Source organism: Pan troglodytes, chromosome 9, assembly GCF_028858775.2.
Source record: "Pan troglodytes isolate AG18354 chromosome 9, NHGRI_mPanTro3-v2.0_pri, whole genome shotgun sequence".
Lineage (NCBI taxonomy): Eukaryota > Metazoa > Chordata > Mammalia > Primates > Hominidae > Pan > Pan troglodytes.
The window spans coordinates 92,203,866-92,225,619 of NC_072407.2; the positions used below are offsets into that span (position 1 = coordinate 92,203,866).

At 36.9% G+C, this 21,754-nt stretch overlaps 1 protein-coding gene across 11 annotated transcripts in view; it reads left to right on the plus strand.

Annotated features, from left to right (window-relative positions):
* NAALAD2 (N-acetylated alpha-linked acidic dipeptidase 2) overlaps nt 1-21,754 on the plus strand; it is an 80,548-nt gene that overhangs the window by 10,773 nt on the left and 48,021 nt on the right. For 3 of the 11 annotated variants that reach the window (XM_009423963.5, XM_009423964.5, XM_009423965.5), the window contains exons 1-2: nt 12,641-12,843; nt 13,562-13,673. In XM_009423963.5, coding sequence (XP_009422238.3) covers nt 12,762-12,843; nt 13,562-13,673 — 194 coding nt within the window. In that variant the 5' untranslated portion in view covers nt 12,641-12,761. Of the gene's footprint in view, nt 1-7,807; nt 7,842-8,038; nt 8,155-9,493; nt 9,551-9,706; nt 9,825-10,100; nt 10,211-10,856; nt 10,997-12,634; nt 12,844-13,561; nt 13,674-21,754 lie in introns of those variants that run through there. The other 8 variants (XM_063784384.1, XM_063784386.1, XM_508692.8 and 5 more) reach the window with 8 other exon arrangements.

Here is a 21,754-nt window from a genome sequence, read left to right on the forward strand (position 1 = left end):
TAATGTATTAATAGCTACTCTTGCTTTTTTCACTAGTGTTATCGAGTTACATCTTTTTTTCTGTTCTTTTCCTTTTAACCAATTTGTTTTTATAGTTAAAGTTCATTTCTTATATGGCATATATAACTGTGTCTTTTGTATCTTGTTCTTCTTAACCTGGCTTTTTATTGGAATGTTTACATCATATACCTTTAATGTGATTATTGGTACGATAAAGTTTAATTTTATCATCTTACTATTTGTTTTCTTTTTTCTTTCTTTTTGTTTTTTTATGTGTTTTTTGTTTGTTTGTTTGTTTTGTTTTTTTGTGCTGACCATGGAAAGGACAGCTATTTGTTTTCTGTTTGTTACAAGTATTCTTTTCCTCTTTTTCTTCTTTTGGATTGAGTATTTTATGATTAAATTTTATCTACTTTTTTGCTTGTTAGCTGTATGCTTTGTTATTTTAGTGACTGCTTTAGGGTATGTATCTCTAAATTATCAGTTTACCTATGAGTGATATTATACCACTTCATGTGTAGTATAAGCACTTTACAATAATACACATCCATTTCTTGTCTACATGTATATTGCAATAATATACATCTATTTCTTGTTTACATTCAGTACAATAATATACGTTCATTTCTTAAATCATATGGGTAAGATATTTGTTGACTTAGGACAGACAGCACGAAAGACTAGAGAAATTCAAAGAATGATAATTGAGGGTAGCTGCCTCTAACAGCAAAGGGTATCTCAAAGATGTATATAAATAGACTCAAGTTTCTTAATTATCATTCAGTAACATTCTAAAACTTTGAGACTGATATCCTCCTTTTCCCTCACACAAATTCTTATTTCCTGCAAGTGAAAGGCTAAGGTTGTTATAAACAAATGCCAAGTTTGTTTCTGTCACTTGACAAACTGCAAGGTCGGTTGAATCCGGGTTTTGGAATCTCTTTTATCTTTTTTTTTTTTTTTTTTTTTTTTTTGAGACGGTATCTCGCTCTGTCTCCCAGGCTGGAGTGCAGTGGCGCCATCTCCGCTCACTGCACGCTCCGCCTCCTGGGTTCATGCCATTCTTCTGCCTCAGCCTCCCAAGTAGCTGGGACTACAGGCACCGGCCACCACGCCCGGCTATTTTTTTTTTTTTTTTTTTTCGGTATTTTTAGTAGAGACGGAGTTTCACTGTGTTAGCCAGGATGGTCTCAAACTCCTGACCTTGTGATCCGCCCACCTCGGCCTCCTAAAGTGCTGGGATTACAGGCGTGAGACACCACGCCCAGCCTGGAATCTCTTAACTGAAAGTCTGAGCACTGATTTTAAAAGAGCGAGATACCAAACACTGGAATGTGAATATACAGAGGTACTTAGAGGATTTAGAGTCCAGCTTTCCAGCCTGTGTGGCCCTTCCTTTCCCTGAGGAAAATGAGCCTCCTAGACTCTCACTCAAAGGAATTTTCCTACTTTTAAAGAAAATATCCATAGTCTTCATAACTCATTCTCTCCCAAATAGTAACCAGGTTAAAATGGAATCAAACCCAAAAAGGCTTTTTCCATAGCATATCATAAACAATGCTTACACATTGCAAGAATTACAGATTTTAGCAATTTATATTGGCCACTATCTTGCAAATGCATGGATTATAGATTCTGGTGATAAATGACAAAAAAGAAAATTTTAGATTAGGGTGAATTTACCAATGTAATGTGTTTACCAGACATTGTATGTTCAAGGTGCTAGCTCAGGTACCTGGAAGTAGTCTTAGTTAATTGATCATCATTGGTCTGTGTATGTACTTCTTGATTCACAAAAATCTAACCTTATAGAACAGTGGAATACTTTTTGATGACTCAGACACAGTAGCATTTTCTAATTCAAAAAAAAAAAAACAAATACAGAGTCTTGCTCTGTCGCCCAGGCTGGAGTGCAATGGCGCAATCTTGGCTCTCTGCAACCTCTGCCTCCTGTGTTAAAGCGATTCTCCCGCCTCAGCCTCCCATGTAGCTGGAATTACAGGTGCCCGCCAGCACACCCAGCTAATTTTTGTATTTTTAACAGAGATGGGGTTTCACCATCTTGGCCAGGCTGGTCTTTAACTCCTGACCTCGTGATCCACCTGCCCCTGCCTCCCAAAGTGCTGGGATTACAGGCATAAGCCACTGCGTTCAGCCTACAGTAGCATTTTCTAGACAACATTTTGTGAGTTTGAAGTGCTGTCCTGAAGGACTTCAAACTCAGCTCAGTTGAGCTGAGCCGCAACTAATACACATGTAGTGCCATTTCTCCCGCAACCAGAAAATATATCTCAGGAAACCAAGCATAGAGAAAAGGTAGTTCTTCTCATGATTACATTTGAAGATCCACTTGTAGTCCCCACAATTCTGGACTCTGATGATTTAGAGGTTCCAGTCCCTACAGAGCAAATGTTTCTGTCAGGGGAAATAATAGTTACATAGATATGGCATTTAAAGCTCCAACCTGGCTATCTTAAGCCTCTCATGCCACTGAACAGAACACAACACTGTAGGCAGAAGATGAATTTACCATTGGCTGGGGTGGAAAATTCTCGTGATAAGAAAGAATTGAGATTCTTGTCATAAGAAGATAAGAGTTACCATTAAACTGAGATAATAATCTAAATCGCCTCCTCAAACCTACATTCAGTGCAAAAGATTCACTGAGATTACTAAACTAGAGGGTACAGCAAGGGTTCAGTTCCCTTAGAAATGAAGGTAAATAATTCTGAATAGCTGAGATACTTGCTGAAAGCAAAGGGAATATGGGAGAAAAGTGGTGGAAGGAAGTTATAAGTGACTTTATAATGAAATGCTGAAACAAAAATTTTAATCTCATGTGTCTCATTTCTTACTGTAACATGTATATATTCTTACAGTTTATCTTAAATTTCTTTTCTCTCTCCCTATTACATATATTTTTTTTAATTTTTTTTTTTTTAATGGAGATGGCATCTCACTCTGTTGCCTAGGCTGGACTCAAACTCCTTGGCTCAAGCCTCAGCCTCCAAAGTAGCTGGGACTACAGGTATGAGCCACCATCTTGGCTAAATTTTTAGTTTTAAGAGACAGGGTCTCATTTGTTGCCCAGGCCGGAGTGCAGTCACATGATCATGACTCACTGCAGTCTCCAACTCCTGGGCTCAAGCAATCCTCCTGCCTCAGCCTCTCAAATAGCTGGAATTACAGGCACGAGTCACTGAACCCAGCCTCCTATTGCATATAGAGGTAAACGGGATGTGAAAATAGCAGTTAGCTTTTCAGTTTTGTTCATAGGATGAGACAACTGAGTTGGAATCATGACAGAACTACAAGAAGAATGAGCATCAACTAGAAAGCTAGATTTGCAGCTGGATGCAATAACCACAAGACTTTGGGTCGATTTTTTCCCATCGTATAAAAGCAACTCTAAAAGTAATAGTTATCTTCATTCCTGAAGAAAAGTTTCTGATTCAATAGCTCTAGAATTTCCCTGAGACTGCACTTCTAACAAGTTGCCAGGTAATATTGACGCTGTTGTCTGGGGATCTCACTTTGCGAACCACTTCTCTAAATAATACTCTAATGCATTTTTTTTCCTGTCTGTTTAGAGAAATGATGAGTGTAGTCCTGTTTGCTAAATGTGAAAATTACAAAACTTCCACTGGGGATGTGTTTTTTGGAAGTTTATTGGAAGATTAATATGTACAGATATTGGGCAGGCAGAAAACAAGAGACTATATAACTGTTTGCTGGTGTATTTTTGTCTGTACAGCATTTGAACACCCTTTCTATGTTTGTGGAATGTTCTGCTGTGTGATTCTTCATGGTCTCAGAATCTATAAAGTCTAGACATCTGTCTTCCCTGCCCCTGGTAGAGCACAGGCACATGATCTCACTGTTCTATGGTGGTGGTGATCACGGGGATCATCTCTAAAACAAGGGGTGCCATCCAGTGTCCCGCTGCCGCAGCCACACCAGCCTCACCAGCTTGTTCCTCTGTCATCATTTTTGCCATAGTTATGATTGACTGGCCACTTTAATCACTGCCCACTTCAACAACAACAACAAAAAAAAAGATTCTCGAATCTTGCCAGAGATTCTATGAGCTACTATTTCTTTTCTGTTCAAGTTAGAGTAATGTATATTGTTTGCAAAATAGAAGCTAACAGAAACAAAAGCATAGGCCAAAAATGGTACAGATTACAGGCAATACAGTTTACAATGGAGTCATTTTAATGATAGGCAAAACACCCTTTCACTTAGGTGAAATGTCACTTCCCAATGCTTACAGATCAAGTATCCAAAGCATTTTTTAAAGTGGAAGGTAAACAAGAATCACCTTCCTCTAAATTCTGAAATTCTGTACTCAAAGATGAGTCTTAAATTTGGTTTCATCAAAATTGATCAAATGGGATAAAAGTATAAGATGCAGGAAAACTGATTGTCTAGTAGGGTAGAGTCTCTCTTTCACTGTATTTTGCTGAGTAGGAGGTGGGATCTCCTCAGGCCAATAAATTGTAAAGACAGACTCTTCTCTAAGCAATATATAAAATGCAATGTTTTGATGTTGCAACACTACTTTTGTAGTATACCTGCTCACCATGCCAAAGATGACAACAGGTAGGGCAAAAATAATGGTCCTAGGGTCTCTGTATCCTTCACTGTTGGCTAAAGTTAAATGCTTTTTAAATCTTTTTGAAGAAAAATTTTTAACAGTGTTTTCATTTGACTATAATTATCCTCTGATTATTGCACATTTAATACTCTGCTTTATATATTTAGTTTGAGGGCATTTTATCCCATTTCTCAATATGGCAGTAAAAAAGAATTCTATGAAATAGTCCAATAAAATGTGTATCGTATATATTTAAGGTGTGCAACATGGTGTTTTGATGTATGTATACATAATGAAATGGCCACAACATTCCAGCAAATTAAACTATCTATGACCTACCATGATTACTGGTGTGAGTGCGTGCATGCGCGTGTGTGTGTGCGTGTGTGTGTGTGTGTGGTGAGAGCACCTAAAATCTACCCTCAACAAATTTTTATATGCAATACAATGTTATCAACTATAGTCCTCATGCTGTACATTAGATCTCTAGATTAATTTATCCTATAAAAGTGCAGTTTTCTACCCCTTGACCTACTACTTTCCATTTCCTCCTCCTTCCTGCTCCTGAAAACCACCATTCTTCTCTCTGTTTCTATGTGTTTGACTTGTTTTAGACTCCACATAAAAGTAAGCTCATGCAGTATTTTCCTTTCTGTGTCTGGCGTATTTCACCTAGTGTAATGTTTTCCAGATTCCAGGTCTTTTTAATGAAAAGAGATTTTAAGGAGAAGTAAAACAAAAGTTTGTGTTGGTTAGAGACTTAGTTTTGTTGTGGACAGATGACTTGTGTGTGTTTCGGGACTTAGAATAGGTAGCCAGGTACAGTTTTGGTCTTTGTGAAGGCCAGAGACCATTCACTGAACCAGCTATTTTATGTCTTCTGGGGCCCCACCATGATTCTCTTACTCTCTGTATCTTCTTTAATCTTTTTTACCTTTGTATTAGTCCATTTTCATGCTGCCAATAAAGACATACCCAAGACTGGGAAGAAAAAGAGGTTTAATTGGACTTACACTTCCACATGGCTGGGGAGGCCTCAGAATCATGGAGGGAGGCAGAAGGCACTTCTTACATGGTGGCAGCAAGAGAAAATGAGGAAGAAACAAAAGTAGAAAGCTGCGATAAACCCATCGGATCTCATGAGACTTATTCACTATCACAAGAATAGCACAAGAAAGACCAGCCCCCATGATTCAATTACCTCCTCCTGGGTCCCTTCCACAACAGCAGGAATTCTAGGAGATAGAATTCAAGTTGAGATTTGGATGGGGACACAGCCAAATCATATCATTCCACCCCTGGCCTCTCCAAAACTCAATTCTTGACTTCTGTGCAACTGCAGGCTCAACACCACATGGAAGCTGTCAAGGCTTGAGACTTCCACCCTCTGTAGCCACAGCCTGAGCTCTATGTTGTCCTCTTTCAGCCACAGGTGGAGTGGCTGGGACACAGGGCACCAAGTCCCTAGGCTGCACACAGCACAGGGACCCTGGTCCCAGCCCACAAAAATCACGTTTTCCTCCTGAGCCTCTGGGCCTGCAATGGGAGGGGCTGCTGAGAAGTTCTCTGACATGGCCTGGAGACATTTTCCCCATGGTCTTGGGAATTAACATTAGGCTCCTTGCTACTTATGCAAATTTCTGCAGCTGACTTGAATTTGTCCCCTGAAAATTGGTTTTTTCTTTTCTATCACATTGTCAGGCAGCAAATTTTCCGAACTTTTATGCTCTGCTTGCCTTATAAAACTGAATGCCTTTTAACAACACCTAAGTCACCTCTTGAATGTTTTGCTGCTTGGAAATTTCTTCCACCAAATACCCTAAACCATGTCTCTCAAGTTTAAAGTTCCACAAATCTCTAGGGCAGGGGCAAAATGCCATCAGTCTCTTTAATAAAACATGACAAGAGTCTCCTTTCCTCCAGTTGCCAACCAGTTCCTCATCTCCATCTGAGACCACCTCAGCCTGGATTTTATTGTCCATGTTGCTATCAGCATTTTGGACAAAGCCATTCAACAAGTCTCTAGGAAGTTCTAAACTTTCCCACATCTTCCTGTCTTCTTCTGAGCCCTCCAAACTCTTCCAGTCTCTGCCTGTTACCCAGTTCCAAAGTTAATTCCAGGTTTTTGGGTATCTTTTCTGCAGCGCCCCACTCTACTGGTACCAATTTACTGTATTAGTCCATTTTCATGCTGCTGATAAAGATATACCTGAGACTGGAAAGAAAAAGAGGTTTAATTGGACTTATAGTTCCATGTGACTGGGGAGGTCTCAGAATCATGGCAAGAGGTGGAAAGCACTTCTTACATGGCAGCAGCAAGAGAAAATGAGGAGGAAGCAAAAGCGGAAACCCCTGATAAACCCGTTAGATCTCATGAGACTTACTATCATCAGAATAGCACGGGAAAGACTGGACCCCAGGATTCAATTACCTCCCCCTAGGTCCCTCCCACAACACACGGGAATTCTGAGAGATACAATTCAAGTTGAGATTTGGGTGGGGACATGGCCAAACCATATCAACCTGTACAAACCAGAGTGTGCCATAACTTCATCACTAGATGATCTGAAAAACTCCCTTCACCCATTCATTTATAGCCTTGCTTGTCTGAGCCTAAGAAAAAGAACTTTGTATGGAAAGTGGGATAGTAGTGAGCAGGGCTGGCAAATGTTTGGCAGCCTTTCTCAGAGTGGTCTGAGACTTAGCAGGAAATGAATGCTCAGTCTCAAAAACTGGCAATATAGTTAAGGGAACTATGGGGTTATGGATGTGGCTTGTAGAATAGGGATTATATTCCTCTTGTTATGAATTAGACTGTCCTTGGTCAGGTTAGCTGGTCAAGAAAAGTAACCAGTTAATAAAAATAATTCTCTTTTAAAATAACAAATGAATTTCAACTCACCACAATAAAAATATCAAATAATTTAATTTCTCCAATGGTTACCTCCAATTGTAAAATTGTTAAACACCCCCTTCTTGCTATTTTACTTTGTTAGGGATCTTTGAAAAATTCTATAGAAGGCTGGGGCTTTCTTAGCCATTTGCCATATAACAAAGCCTCCTTTATCTATAGACATATGAATTTATTACATTTATCACTAGGAGGGCTTAGTGCCACAAGCCCTCCCTTTGGGTTTGTCTGTTTCTTTATGATGTTGGTGATCTTTGTTGATTTTGTGGTTGCCTGGTCTCCATGTATTTGGCTTGCATGTATTTCCTTAGTGCAGTTTTCCTTTGAGGGGAGGTGAGATTCAAAAGCTAGATCATGTGGGTTTTTGGTAGCCACTCTAATGAGTCTAAATTTGGGGGAAATTGGGGTTGTTTTTAGTTTATATTTTTCTTTTTTCTCAGAGATCCTTGTTCTGATAAATTTTGTTTTTAAGTTTAAAGACAGGGCTTTGGAAAATTTTAAATTATAACTTGATCTGATTGTTGCCTTAGGAAGGACATTCTATTGAGTCAAAGATGGTCTGCAAAGGTGGAGAAAGAGAACCCAATAAAAATGCTTTACATGAGATATTATTGTGGCTAAGATTAGAATAATGCCGGTGAAGACGGTAAGCAGCTAGATTCAAGATATGTTTTGATTGCAGAGCCAATAGAACATACTAAAGAATTCTATGTGAGGTGTGAAAGAAAATGAGGAGTGAAGTGCCAAAGAATGGGGCACACTCAAATTCCACAATGTAGCCATTAAAACCACTGGAGAAAGTAGGATAATATCTTGGTGGGGACAATGATGAAAAAAGGAAGCAAATTATATAATCAGATGGAAGTGACTTCAGAAGAGAATGCGCAGGGAATAATGGTGACAAAGCAAAGATCTGTCCTTCCTCTCTGACCCCATGAGTCAATGGAAAGGCAAGAAAAGGAAATGTCCATTTAACTGGTTTTCAGAAAAAAGTGATATCAAGTGAAAATAGGTGTCAGACAAGAGGGGGTAGAAAAAGATATGTTAGAGAGAGGATTCAAAATATAAAGGGATTTATACACAATAAAATGATATTAAAGGGATACAGGGACCGCAGCTGTAAATGAGGCTATAGGATGAGAGTTTGTGAAGGAATAGCACTGGAGGTATTATTAGTTAAATGACACTATTAGTTAAAGCTATTATGGAAAATAGCTTGAAGGTGCATTTTAATGATAAGGGATGAGCAATGTTAAGTCAGAAAATCTGGTTTAAAGGCCAAGTTGTAAAACTTACCAGTGTCAAGGTTCCAACTAGAATGTTAGCATGATAGGAGGCATATCCTACGCTGAGAAGAAGGTATGGATGGTCTATTTTACACATTTACCTGGTAGGTCTTTTCTAATTTCTACATTTATTGTTGAGTAGAGTAATTATGACATCAGAAGGAAATCATCCAATCATGGTTTCTGCTTTTTTTAAAAAATTTCTTCTCACTTTTATCAGTCTTTCACCTCTTTTCACTATCTAGACTTCTTTTGTCTCACCTCTCCTCTGTGATATAAGTTCTGGTATATTGTTTAATGTACTAATTTTCTAACATCTTATTTTATGTTTGAAACTAATTTTTGACAATTTTGTGGCCCAGAATCTTAAAAATACTTAACCACAGTGGTTCATGTCTGTAATCTCAGCACTTTGAGAGGCCAAGTTGGGAGAATTGCTTGAGCCCAGGAGTTCGAGACCAGCCGAAGCAACGTAGTGAGACCCCGTCCTATAAAAGAGAAAAGAAACAAATACCCAACTGGAATATAATGCTTGTGCTGAATCACAGCTATCATAACATCAACGATTCACATTTTTGAAAGTGAACATTGCTTTCTGGATGACCACAACATCACGTAGGCCTATTCATTTCCCTAGTAATGCCACCTTGTGACATCACTAATGGCATAATGTCTGTATCTATGCACTGAGTTTCTCATATGCAGAATAAGGCAACATTTTCAAGCAAAACCTGAAATTTTGTGGCACAGCACCTGGTGAGACTGTGGGTTTGACAAATATCTCACCACTTTATCATCAAGTTAAACATTATTCTTTTTTATTAAAGCTTAATAATTAAAGCTTAATTCTGCAAGTGGAATTTATATATACTGCTTTATTAGTACATATATGACACTTTGTTTTCAAACATTGCCATAACCTGTTTGAAGGAACTTGAGCTTCAGAGTTACAAAAATTGCCTCTGCTATGATGCAGAAGAGGAGGAAAAAATGCTTAGATAAGAGCAATTTAACTTAAATGGAGGAAGTGGTGAGTTTTATTATGTTAGAGGCTCACTGAATCATGAGCAGGTCAAATGTGTCAAATAGCTTCATTGAGAGACTGGTTTTCAATACTCAAAGTTTTTATATACTATTAGCTTTGATGGAGAAATTGAAAAGGATTGCCCTACGTCAACAGTGTTGCTTTGTTAAGTGTGCTTTGCAAAGTACAAGTATTTGCCAAGATGGTAATAATTAGGAATTACTTTTTGATAGCAGCCTTCTGTTACAAACTTAATTAACATAGAATTTTGAATGCTTGCAGTGTCTATATTGACAAAAGTCCAAAGACTTGTTGAGCCAGCTAACTGGGCTTTTTACAATGGCTTTTCAAGATTGCAGATGCCGCCTACAGAGACGACAGTCATATTTGAGGTAACATTGCTCATTCTTGGAACTCTTTAATCTAATTTTAATTTAGGAAGATTATTCAAACTGGCAAACTGTGTTAAATAATGCATTGATTTATTCTATTACTCAAACTTCAATTAGCAATAAAAAACACAAAATGAGCAAGAAAAAATAAATTTAATAAATAGCTTAGCAACTTTATTCATTAGTTTCTACCTTCTCTTTCTTCAGTAAATCTTTTCCTGGAGATAATTTTGATCTGCCTCTTGAGGGCTATGTAGTCAACAGTGAATGGTCCAATGGGTAGCAAATAGAAAAAGCCAAGATTCTAAAAATTGACAAATTACACAATCAATACCCAAAATGTTTACATGTACAAAAATAACATTTGATATTGTTTGAGACCTTTGTGTGTCACCTGTTAAACACTGGAGAGTTATTAAAATCCCAGTATTATTTCATAATGTCACACATAAAAATAATTCTGAGTGCTCTTGGAAAGTGTTTCTTAAGCCATATTTGAGGGGTTTAGTTACTTCACTGGATATTGAACCTTTTGAATAATTCTATTCTAATTCCCTATATTTGGTGTTGTGTGTATGCATATAAGGGGGAAGAAACTCACTTTGTTATGAAAATGTTTTTTGAAAGATGTTTCTCTCTAAAATAGAAAACACTGGAGGAGTCAGTCAAGGAATGTCTAACAGGCTAGTAGCTGAAAAAGCTGAAGTTAGTTGGGACTTAAATTGCATGCAAACATTAAGAAATCAACAGTTCGTTAAGGAGGTTTGCTTCAAAGTTAAGTACCAGGTATGCTACAAAAGTTTCAAGAAATAAGTCATTAGGCATACCTATCAACAATTATGTTCAATTCATAGCCACTGAAATACAAGGACAAAAAAAAATTATGTCCCAGAAAAATAAATTTCACTCTTCCAGTCACTTGTTAGGAGCAAAGGTGCATTACCTAAAGCTATCAGGGCTGCAGACAATGCTGTGAAGTTTATCCTAGATATACTACCATCTTTGAAATCAACATAGCAGTTTTGCTTTGGCCAAAAAAACTACTTTTGGTTAGATACGTGAAGCCAATCATAAATTCCTAAAATTTTTCTCTGAGATGAGATGGTTGGATGAAGGCTATCTACGATGGCCACTATTTTGCAAACCCATCTTTAAAGAGAAATGCTTCATGAATGTAGCATGGTGAGGACAGGGGAATGACAGGGGCCATTGCTAATGTAGGGGTCAATGGAAAGCTTCCCCTTCACCCTCTGAAGTTTTGCTGGAAAATCAACTCACAAAAGGCAGACTATTGGGGAAAAAAAAAGGCTTACAAATTTATGAATAACATAGCATAAGGGAATCGTAGTAGAATGATTACCCAATAACCAATGAGGTACAGATGATAATATACCCATCTTTTTAGAGGAAAGGAAGATGGGAATGTGTGTATAATTTTAAGAGGGTAGTAAATGAATTTTAGGGAAATTCAATGGGCTTGAAGAATATGCAATGGCCTGGGACAAAGTCTGTTGGCCCTACAGGGCAGACAAGAGTTTGTAACAGAAGTCTGCCAGTTGTATTGACAGACTGCAGTCCTTCTTCCTGAGATATTAGTTCGGTTAACGAAAACTCAGGAAAGAAACTCTTTTTTGTTTGTTTGTTTTTGCCTTTAGTAGTTCTGGACTTTAGGCAGATAAGGGAACTTTAGAGAACAGCTTTATTCTGTGCTATGGGAGAGACAAAGGATTGAGAGAGAGGAGCTGGAAGAGAGGGGTATGGTCAGAGAGACCCTCTGCCTTCTCCGGTTTAGCATGTCAAAGCACCATATTTTGGGAAATTGGTGTCTGAGCTTTAGCATTAAGAACATACTCTCGGTAACTACTGGCAGTGCAAGGTCCTTTCAATGATTACTTTTACTAATGTGAACCTAAAACATTCCAGTGAGGTAGGTAAAAACCTCAGTTAAATGAGTGGAAACAGAATTACAGAAATGTGGAGTTTTGTTTAAGTAAAGGGGAACAAAAAAACGCAATCCCATCGATTTTGATGCTGACAGTGATTGCGGTATTAGTGGTGTTAACAGCTTTAACAGCGGAGCACCCAGGACCAGAAATCATTTCCGAGTTTGACGAGTGGGAAATTACAGCAGAGAATCTGGAAGAAGAATAACCAATAGATCAGGAAAAGCAATACTTAAATTCACTTCTGAGCCGAAACTGGGCATTGTGGGGGATGGGCATGGCAAACAGCAGTCGAGTTCTTTAGGAAAAAATTAGGGACATTTTCAGCAGCTCCCGCCACCTACTATGTCCGGGTTACTGCGGGATCCACAGAATGGAAGTTGCCCGCCAACAGGAAGAATGCCTCCTCCCTCTGCAGGGCTTCCTTTCCCCCATCGAGGGCCGCTGGGGACCACAGGTCCCCAGCGGGTAGGGCGGAGGCGTGGCCTTGCGAAGGTCAGCGGAGGCCACCCAGCGCTCACAGCCTCCTGCCAGCGCGCTCTCTGTTTCTCTGCAGCCCCGAAGCTCGCGAATGTAGCAGGCGCCCCAAGCTCGGTCCTCAAGAAGCCATGGCGGAGTCCAGGGGCCGTCTGTACCTTTGGATGTGCTTGGCTGCTGCGCTGGCATCTTTCCTGATGGGATTGATGGTGGGTAAGTGAACGAAACACTCTCCCCCGACTCCGGGGCTCGTGATTCTCTGTAGAGATAAAGGGAGAAATCCTGGAGCTGGAAGGGATTGGGCTGAGCGCTAGCCCTGGCCGGCTGGGCTAGATATGATAAACTCTGCAAATTTCAGCAAAACTAGAAACCAGATGGAATGTATTTTGGGCTTGCTAATAGATAAAGTGTGCTTGAAATTCAAATTTATTAAATGTTCACTGAGTTCACTAAAGACAACCTACAGCTGTCACTATCTGCAGGGATGAAAAAAAATCGTTTTATTTCCAAGCAACATTAGTGAGTCAAAACTTTCAACTAATACGGGCAGCACTAAAAACAAAGCAAAACGAAACAAAACAAAACAAAACCCTGCTCTATATGTAAATAAATATTTGTGGAATGTTCCCTATGTGTCAGGGACTAGAGATCCAGGGAAGAACAAGAAAAGCCATGCCTTCATGCATAACGTGAGAAAATGAAAGAGCTTCTCTTAAATAAAACTCCTTTTAAGCATCTAAAAATTATATTACATATCAGAATTTACAGGTTTTCTGCATTTAATATGAACATTATTTTTTAAAGCTCACCATGATCTATTTGTCAGATAAAGGCTTTTTGGGGGGAAGGACAGAGGGGTGGCTTCTAGTTTTAATAAAGTCAAAGTGATTTTGTGTATATGTGTGCATGTTTGTGTATTTTTTTTCCTTAGGCTGGTTTATTAAGCCTCTCAAAGAAACAACCACTTCTGTGCGCTATCATCAAAGTATACGGTGGAAACTGGTATCCGAAATGAAAGCTGAAAACATCAAATCATTTCTTCGGTAAGTTTGTTTTACGTATTTGATCTTAAAAATCATGTTTAAAATATCACAGTGAGAAGCATATTATACCTGGTTATATGCATGAGGACAGTCTTCTCTGTGTGAAATTACATATTAGTCATCAACTTTTTTTTTTTTTTTGATGTCTCTTTACACCAGTCTTGAGGTGAAAAAGTAGGTCTTTCTTCCCTAACTTTATCTAACAAAAAGTATCTGGTTGGCTTATTGAGAGATGTTTCAACTTCATGTAACTTTGGATCTAACTGAATGCTATTCTTTGTTCATCAGTGCCTGGGTTTTAATCAGCAATTTTTTTAGATACCATATTCTGTCAGGGAAAGTTAGATGCTGGTTGACTAAGTGATTTAGTGGAAAAGTGATCAAAGTGTCTGATTCTGTCTGCCAAAAGACCTTTATCCCGTCTTGCAGGTATAAATTTGTTGTTTACAAATAAGACAAAATGAAACCAAAAAGAATCATTGCCATTCCTCCAGCTTCTAACCATGAAAAACAGTGGAAATTGGGGGAGTGATCATAAACTCCTTAAGAACAATGGCCATGGTATTTATTTCTGTATTCAGACTCTTTCAAATGGGTGTTATTTTTTAAAATCAGCTTTAGTGAAGTATAATTTACATAAAATAAACTGCATCCCTATAAAGCCTACAATTTGAGAGTTATGACAGATGTATGCTATGCTGAACGAACCACCTCCTCCATCACGCTACAAAAATATTCCATTATGCCCTTTGAAGTTTATTCCCCATCCCCCTCCATCTCTGGCACTGGGCAATCACTAACAAATTTTATATCACTGGAGATTCATTTGCACGTTCTAGAATCTTATTTAAATGGAATCATATAGTATATGTTCTTTTGTATCTAGCTTCTTTTACTCAGAATAATGATTTTGAGATTCATCTAGATTGTTGCATGCATTAGTAGTTCATTATTTTTATTGCAGACTAGAATTCCATTGTATGGATATATTGCAATGTATAATTGATGGAAATTTGGGTTGATTATAGTTTTTGACTATTGTGAATAAAGCTGCTATGAACAGATGTTTACAAGTCTTTCTGTGGATATGTGGTTTATTTCTCTTGAAATGGTTGAGTTTGATGATAAGCATAAGTTTAACTTTTTAAGAAAATGCCTAAGATAAGTGAAAAGTGGTTGCATCATTTTGCATTTCTACCTCAAAATAAGGAAATCAGTATTCCAAAGAGATATGTGCACTCTGATATTTACCACAGCAGTATTCACAATAGCCAAGATACCGAATCAACCTGATGATCAACTTCCATCAACAAATATTATGGTGTATATACAGGATGGATTATTACTCAGCATAAAAAAGAAAGAAATCCTATCATTTGTAGCAAAATGAATGGAACTAAATGTCATTATATTAAGTGAAATAAGCCAGGCACAGAAAGACACATATTGCATGATCTAACTCACATGTGGGAGCTAAAAAAAAATTGATCTCATGGAGACAGAGAATAGAATGATGGTTACCAGAAACTAGAAGGGTAGTGAGGAGGGTAGACAATACTGAGGGGTTGGTTCAATGGGTACAAAAATACAGTTAGATAGAAGGAATATGATCTAGTATTACATAGCACAATAGGGCAACTATAGTTAACAATAATTTATTGTATATTTCAAAATAACTAGAGTGGATTTGAAATGTTCCAAACTCAAAGAAATGATAAATGTTTGAGGTGATAGATATCCTAACTACTCTGATTTGATCATTACTTATTGTGTGCTTGTATCAAGATATCACATATACCCTATAAATGTGTACAAGTAGTAGGTAGCCATAAAATTTAAAAATAAATAATTTTAGAAGTCTATTCACGGCTTTGGCTTATTTTGTATTTAAAGATAAGTTGTTTTCCCCCTGTGGAGTTTTTTGTTTGTTGTTGATGTTGTTGTTTTGAGACAGAGTCTCACTCCATCACCCAGGCTGGAGTACAGTGGTGCAATCTCAGCTCACTGCAACCTCCATGTCCTAGGCTCAAGGGATTCTCCCACCTCAGCCTCCTGAGTAGCTGGGACTATGGGCATGCATCACCACACCCAGCTAATTTTTTTTATTTTTGTTTATTTGTTTATTTTGTTGTTGTTGTTGTTGTTGTTGGTAGAGACAGGGTCTCATTATTTTGCCCAGGCTGGTCTCGAACTCATGAGCTCAAGTGACATACCCACCTCACCCTCCCACAGTGCTAGGATTACAAGCATAGGCCACCATCCCCAACCCTCCTATGGAGTTTTTAGAGTTCTTTATATAGAGTTGACTCTTGAGTAATGTGGGCATAGGGTGCTGATCCCCATGCAGTCAAAAATCCACACATAACTTTTAACTCCCCCAAAACTTAACTATTAATACCCTACTAGTGACCTTAGCAATAACATAGACAATTAACATGTATTTTGTATATGTATTATATGCTGTACTCTTACAATAAAGTAAGCTAGAGAAAAGAAAATGATTTTAAGAAAATCATAAGAAAGAGAAAAAGCATTTACTATTCATTAAGTGAATGTAGATTTTCATGAAGGTCTTCATCCAGTCTTCACATTGAGTAGGCTGAGGAGGAGGAGGAAGAGGAGGGGTTGGTCTTGCTGTCTCAAGGATGGCAGAGGCAGAGAAGGTAGAGAAGGGAGTCAGGAAAGGCAGTCACATTCCATTTAATTCTTAGACATCATGTCTGTTTTTTGCTTTTTCTTTTCTCTGAAAATATTTTTATACACTACCAGTTCTTCTTCCATCATTTGCTTTAGTTTTAGTACCTATATCATAGAAAGGACCGTGTTGTAAAAGAAGTCAAAAGCAGTCTTGAATAATGGAAACCCTTCTGCCAGATTGTCTAATATCATCTTGTTTTCTGGCATTGCTTCTTCTGTGTCTTCTTCCTCATCACCTGGTACTGGTTTAGAAGTATTCATCTCCATCAAATCGTCTTCTGTTAATTTTTCTGGTGTCTACTAACTTTTGAATTTTTCCAAGATTACTATCATGAAACCCTTCATCCCTAAACTTTTTTTTTTTTTTTTTGCCATATTCACAATCTCTTTCATGATTACCTTGTTTGGCTCTGTCATCAATCCTGTGAAGTCATGTCAACATCTGCACACAGTTTTCTTTAGCAGGAATTTGTTGTGTTGGGCTTGATGGCTTTCACAGCATTTTCTATAACAATGATGGCATCTTCAATGATGTAATTTTTTTCAGAATTTCATGAAGTTCTGTCAGGTTTCTCTTCCGTAGTATTGACAGTCCTTTCCATAGAGTGCAGTGAGCCTTAAAATTCTTATTATGATCCCTTGATCTAGGGGGCAAATTAGAGAGATGTGTTTGGGGGTAAGTAGACTACTTGATCTCAGGGTTTCTGGGTAGCCAGAGGTGTCTTCCAATACCAAAAGAATTTTAAAAGGCAATCCTTTCCTGGCAAGGTATTTCATGACTGCAGGAACAAAGTATGGGTGGAATCAATCTAGAACATAGGTTTCTGTTGTCCAGGCCTTCTTGTTGTACAAACAAAAGACTGAAAGCTGGTGTTTATCTTTTCCATTCAAGGCTTGGGGGTTAGCAGCTTCATAGATAAGGGCAGTCCTTATCATAAACCCAAGTGCATTTGCACAAAGCAGTAGAATTCGCCTATCCCTTCCTGCCTTAAATCTCAGTGCTTACATCTCTTCCTTACTCATAAATACCCTTTGTAGCATCCCCCTCCGCCCCCAGGATAGGGCATTTTCATTTGCATTAAAAAATCTTTTCAGGCAGATATCCTTTCGCCTCAGTAATTTTCTTAATGTCATCTGAAGACTTGTCTACTGCCTCTTGGTGAGCAGAAGCTGCTCCTCCTGTTATCTTGACACTTTAAAAGTTAAACTTCTTTCTAAATGTATCAAACCATCTTTTGCAGGCACACTATTCTCCACCTTTACCTTCCTTTTGCTTTAAATTATCATAGAATGACTTTGCTTTTTCTCAAATCACATTAATTAGAGTCTATAGATATGCCTTTCTTATAGCAATCCTACACCCACACAAAAGCTACATTTTCAATACAAGAAAAAAAGGTAATTTGCAAAAGAACAAAGTTTTCACATTTGCAGGCATAGCTGCCATGACAGCTTCACAAATTTTTCCTTTTTTTTTTTTTTTAACAATAGTCCTTATGCTGGATTTATTTTGAAAATGGAGGGCAATCACAGCTGCACACCTCAGTCTACGGTATACCAAGCAATTCAACCTTTTCTTATAATGCATCATTAGTGGCACTTTGTATGGATCCCATGGTGTTATTCAAGGTTTACAGTATTGTACTAAACACGGTAAGAGAACCATGTACATGAGAACCATGGGAGATCATTTTTTAAACTGCCATAAGCAATTTACTGGAGAAACAAACTGTTCAGGTAGTGATGATTAGGGAGATGATTAATATCACACAGTGGTTTAAGCAGATAGTCACCTCACAAGCTCACGGCAAGAGCAATAAGCTGTTGCTACAAAAGTATTACTGTAGTACACAATGTATTACAGTTAATTTTACATAATTATGGTTTTATATTGTATCTTTATGTTTGTTTACATTTCTCTAGACTGCAAATGGCACCATGTAGTCTGTGTTTTGATACATTTTAACTTTTTATAATAGATTCATGTTATTTTAAAACAGTAAATGATAAAATACTTTTACATGTACTTCATGCATTCGTGACAAACCTCTTCTTTTTTTTTAATATTTCTAGGCTATATGGTTCATTTATGAGTTTTTTTTAAATTGCTGCAAATCTCAAAAAAATTTTCCAATATATTTATTGAAAAAAATTCATATGTAAGTGGACCCATGCTGTTCAAACCTATGTTTCAAGGGTCAACTCTATTCTAGATATAAGTCTTTTGTTGGAAATGCAGTGAACAAATATTTTTTCCCAGTCTGTAATTTGTCTATTTGCCCACCCTCATTTGCGGATCAGAAGTTAAAACCTTATTTTGATGAGGTTTAATTTATCAATTTTTCTCTTTTTGGATCATGCTTTTGGGTTCATATCTAAGAACTCTTTGATCTGGACTTTGACCAATTTTGTCTTCTTTTTTCCCCCAGAGATTTATAATTTACCTTTTACATTAAAGTTTCTGACCTATTTTGAGTTATTTTGTGCATAAAGGTGTAAGGTTTAGGTTGAGTTTATTCTTTTGCTTGAGAATGGCCAACTGCTCTATCACCATTTGTTAAAATGTTATCCTTCTTTCATTTAATTGCTTTTGCACCTTTGTTAAAAATTGGTTGGGCGTATTTGTATGAGTCTATTTCTAGATTCTCTCTTTTGTAGAGACAGAGTCTTATTCTGTTTCTGGGTTTTATATTCTGCCCTATTTATCCAGTACCATACTGTCCTGATTATTAAAGTGATATAGTAGATTTTAACAAAACATAGAATGATTTCTCTTACCTTATTCTTTTAAACTATTATTGTAGCTATACTATATCCCTTACCTTTTCATTTAAAATATATAATAAACACATATTTGTCTAAAAAACTATTGGTGGAGCTTTGATAGGAATTACATTAATCCTATAGAGCTATTTGGGAATTCTTGACATTTTTGCTATGTCCAGTCTTCTATTACATGAACATGGTATGTTTCCAGTTGTAGATCATCTTTCTTTTATCAGCATTTTGTAATTTGCATTAAGCAGATGCTTTATATGCTTTGTTAGATTTGCATCTTTCATTTTCTTTGGAGCAACTGCAAATTATATTGTGTTTTAATTTCAATTTCCACGTACTCTGTTGTTAGCATATAGAAATACTGTTGTGTTTGTGTATTGATGTTGCATCCTGTGGCCTTGCTGAACTCTAAGAAGGTTTTGTTTGTTTGTTTGTTTGTTTTGGTTTGGGGGGGGTTTTCTGAGACAGAGTCTTGCCATATTTCCCAGGCTGGTTTCAAACTCCTGGAGTTAAGCGATCCTCCCACCTAGGCCTCCCAGAGTTCTGGGATTACAAATGTGAGCCACTGGACTTGGCTGGAAGGTGGGAAAGAGTTTGGTTTGTTTGTTTGTTTTGGTTTGTTTCTTGTAGATTCATTGAAATTTTCTATATAGACAATAATGTCATCTTCAAAAAGGGAACATTTCATTTCTTTTTTCTTTCTAATCTGTATGCCTTTTACTTTTTTAAGAAAAATTGCCTCTTTGTGCTGACTGGAACCTCTATTACTCTGTTGAATAAGAGTAGTAAGAATGGACATTCTTTTCTTTTTTCTAATCTTAAGGAGAAAGATTTAGTTTCACCATTAAGTATGATGTAACTGTCGGTATTTTGTTGATGCTCTTTGTCGAGTTAAGAAAGCTCTCCTCTATTCCAAGACTGCTGAGGGTTTTTATCATGAATGGGTGTTGAATTTTGTCAAGCGCTTTTTCTGTATCAATTAATATGATCATATGATTTTTCTTTTTTAGCTGGTCGGTAGGGTAATTCCTTTATTTCTTCACTAATTTGGGAGGGGGTCAAATTTAATCCAGAGCTATGTTATAGTTTTCTCCACGAATGCGAAGTTGTCTATTTGTCCCATTAACTTGGTCAGTTTTTACTCTATGTATTCTGAGGCTCATTCATTAGGCATATACACATGGATGTTGTTATGTTTTCAAAACAGAATGACCTTTTATTTTTATGAAATGTGCTTAGTTATCTTTAGTAATAATCTTTTTAAGTCTATTTTATTTCATATGAATGGAGCCATGTCAGCCTTCTAATACTTATGTTTATATACGATGTCTTCTTCCATCTACTTACTTTTAACTATCACTTTCATTAGAATTAAAATGTACCCTCTATAGAGAGAACACAGTTGTCATTTGCTGTTTTATCCATTTTTGTAATCTTAATTTAAGTATGCCCTCTGTGGGCCGCATATAATAGATATTTGCTTTTTTATCCACTCTGGTAACCTCTGCCTTGTGAGTATTTAGTCCATTAACATATAATATAGTTATTGATTGATATAATTAAACTTAAGTCTGCCACTTTTAGTTTGTTTTCTGTTTTCTTTCTGTACCTTTACTCATTTTCTGACTTTTTGATAGTGGGGAAAATATATGAAATTTTATTTTATTTCAGTTTATCTTTTGGCTATGCCTCTTTGGCTATACTTTTTAGTGGATACTCTAAAAGTTATATTATACATCTGTAATGTTTCAGTGTATTCTTAAATTTACTACTGTGTCACTTAATATAAAATGGAGAAACTCACATTTCTGTATGTCCATTTACTCTCTCCCCCACCATCCTTTATAAGGTAGCTGTCATATGTATTATACATACATGAAATATAAACCTCAAAAAATAATGCTATATTAATGTTATATTTTTTCTTTGAACATGTATATGTATTGTAAACCAATTAAAGTTAAAATTAGTATTTCATGTTTCTTAGATATTTATCATTTTTGATGCTTTTCATTTGTTTCTGAAGATTTAGGTTGCCTTGTGCTATTTCTGTTGAGTCTGAATAACTTCCTTAAGTATTTCCTGTAATGTGGAGTCTGATGGTGACAAATTCTTAGTTTTTCTTCACCCATAAAATTCTTTACTTCAACTTTATTCTCCAAACATATTTTTCCTGGACATAGAATTCTGGGTTGACTCCGCTAATACACATGAAGTTTTTAGAACTTTAAATGTTTCACTGTCTTCTAGCTGCTATGTCATATGATGAGAAGTTTACAGTCATTAAATCATGTAACATATTATTTTTGTCTTTGATTTTCAGCAGTTTTACTATGTGTCTAGGCATAGTTTTCTTTAAATTTAGCCTGTTTAGGCTCTCTGAGCTTCTTGACAATGTAAATTTATGTCTTCCATTAATTTAGAAAGGTCTTGTTTACTATTTCTTAAAATATCTTTCTGTACCATTCTTTCTCTTCTTTTCTTCTAATACTCCAGTTAAACCCTACAGACAGATACACTGAGCGAAGTACATACACTACGGTTAACAGACAATCCCTGACTTATGATGGTTTGATTTAGAATTTTTCAACTTTATGATGGATTTA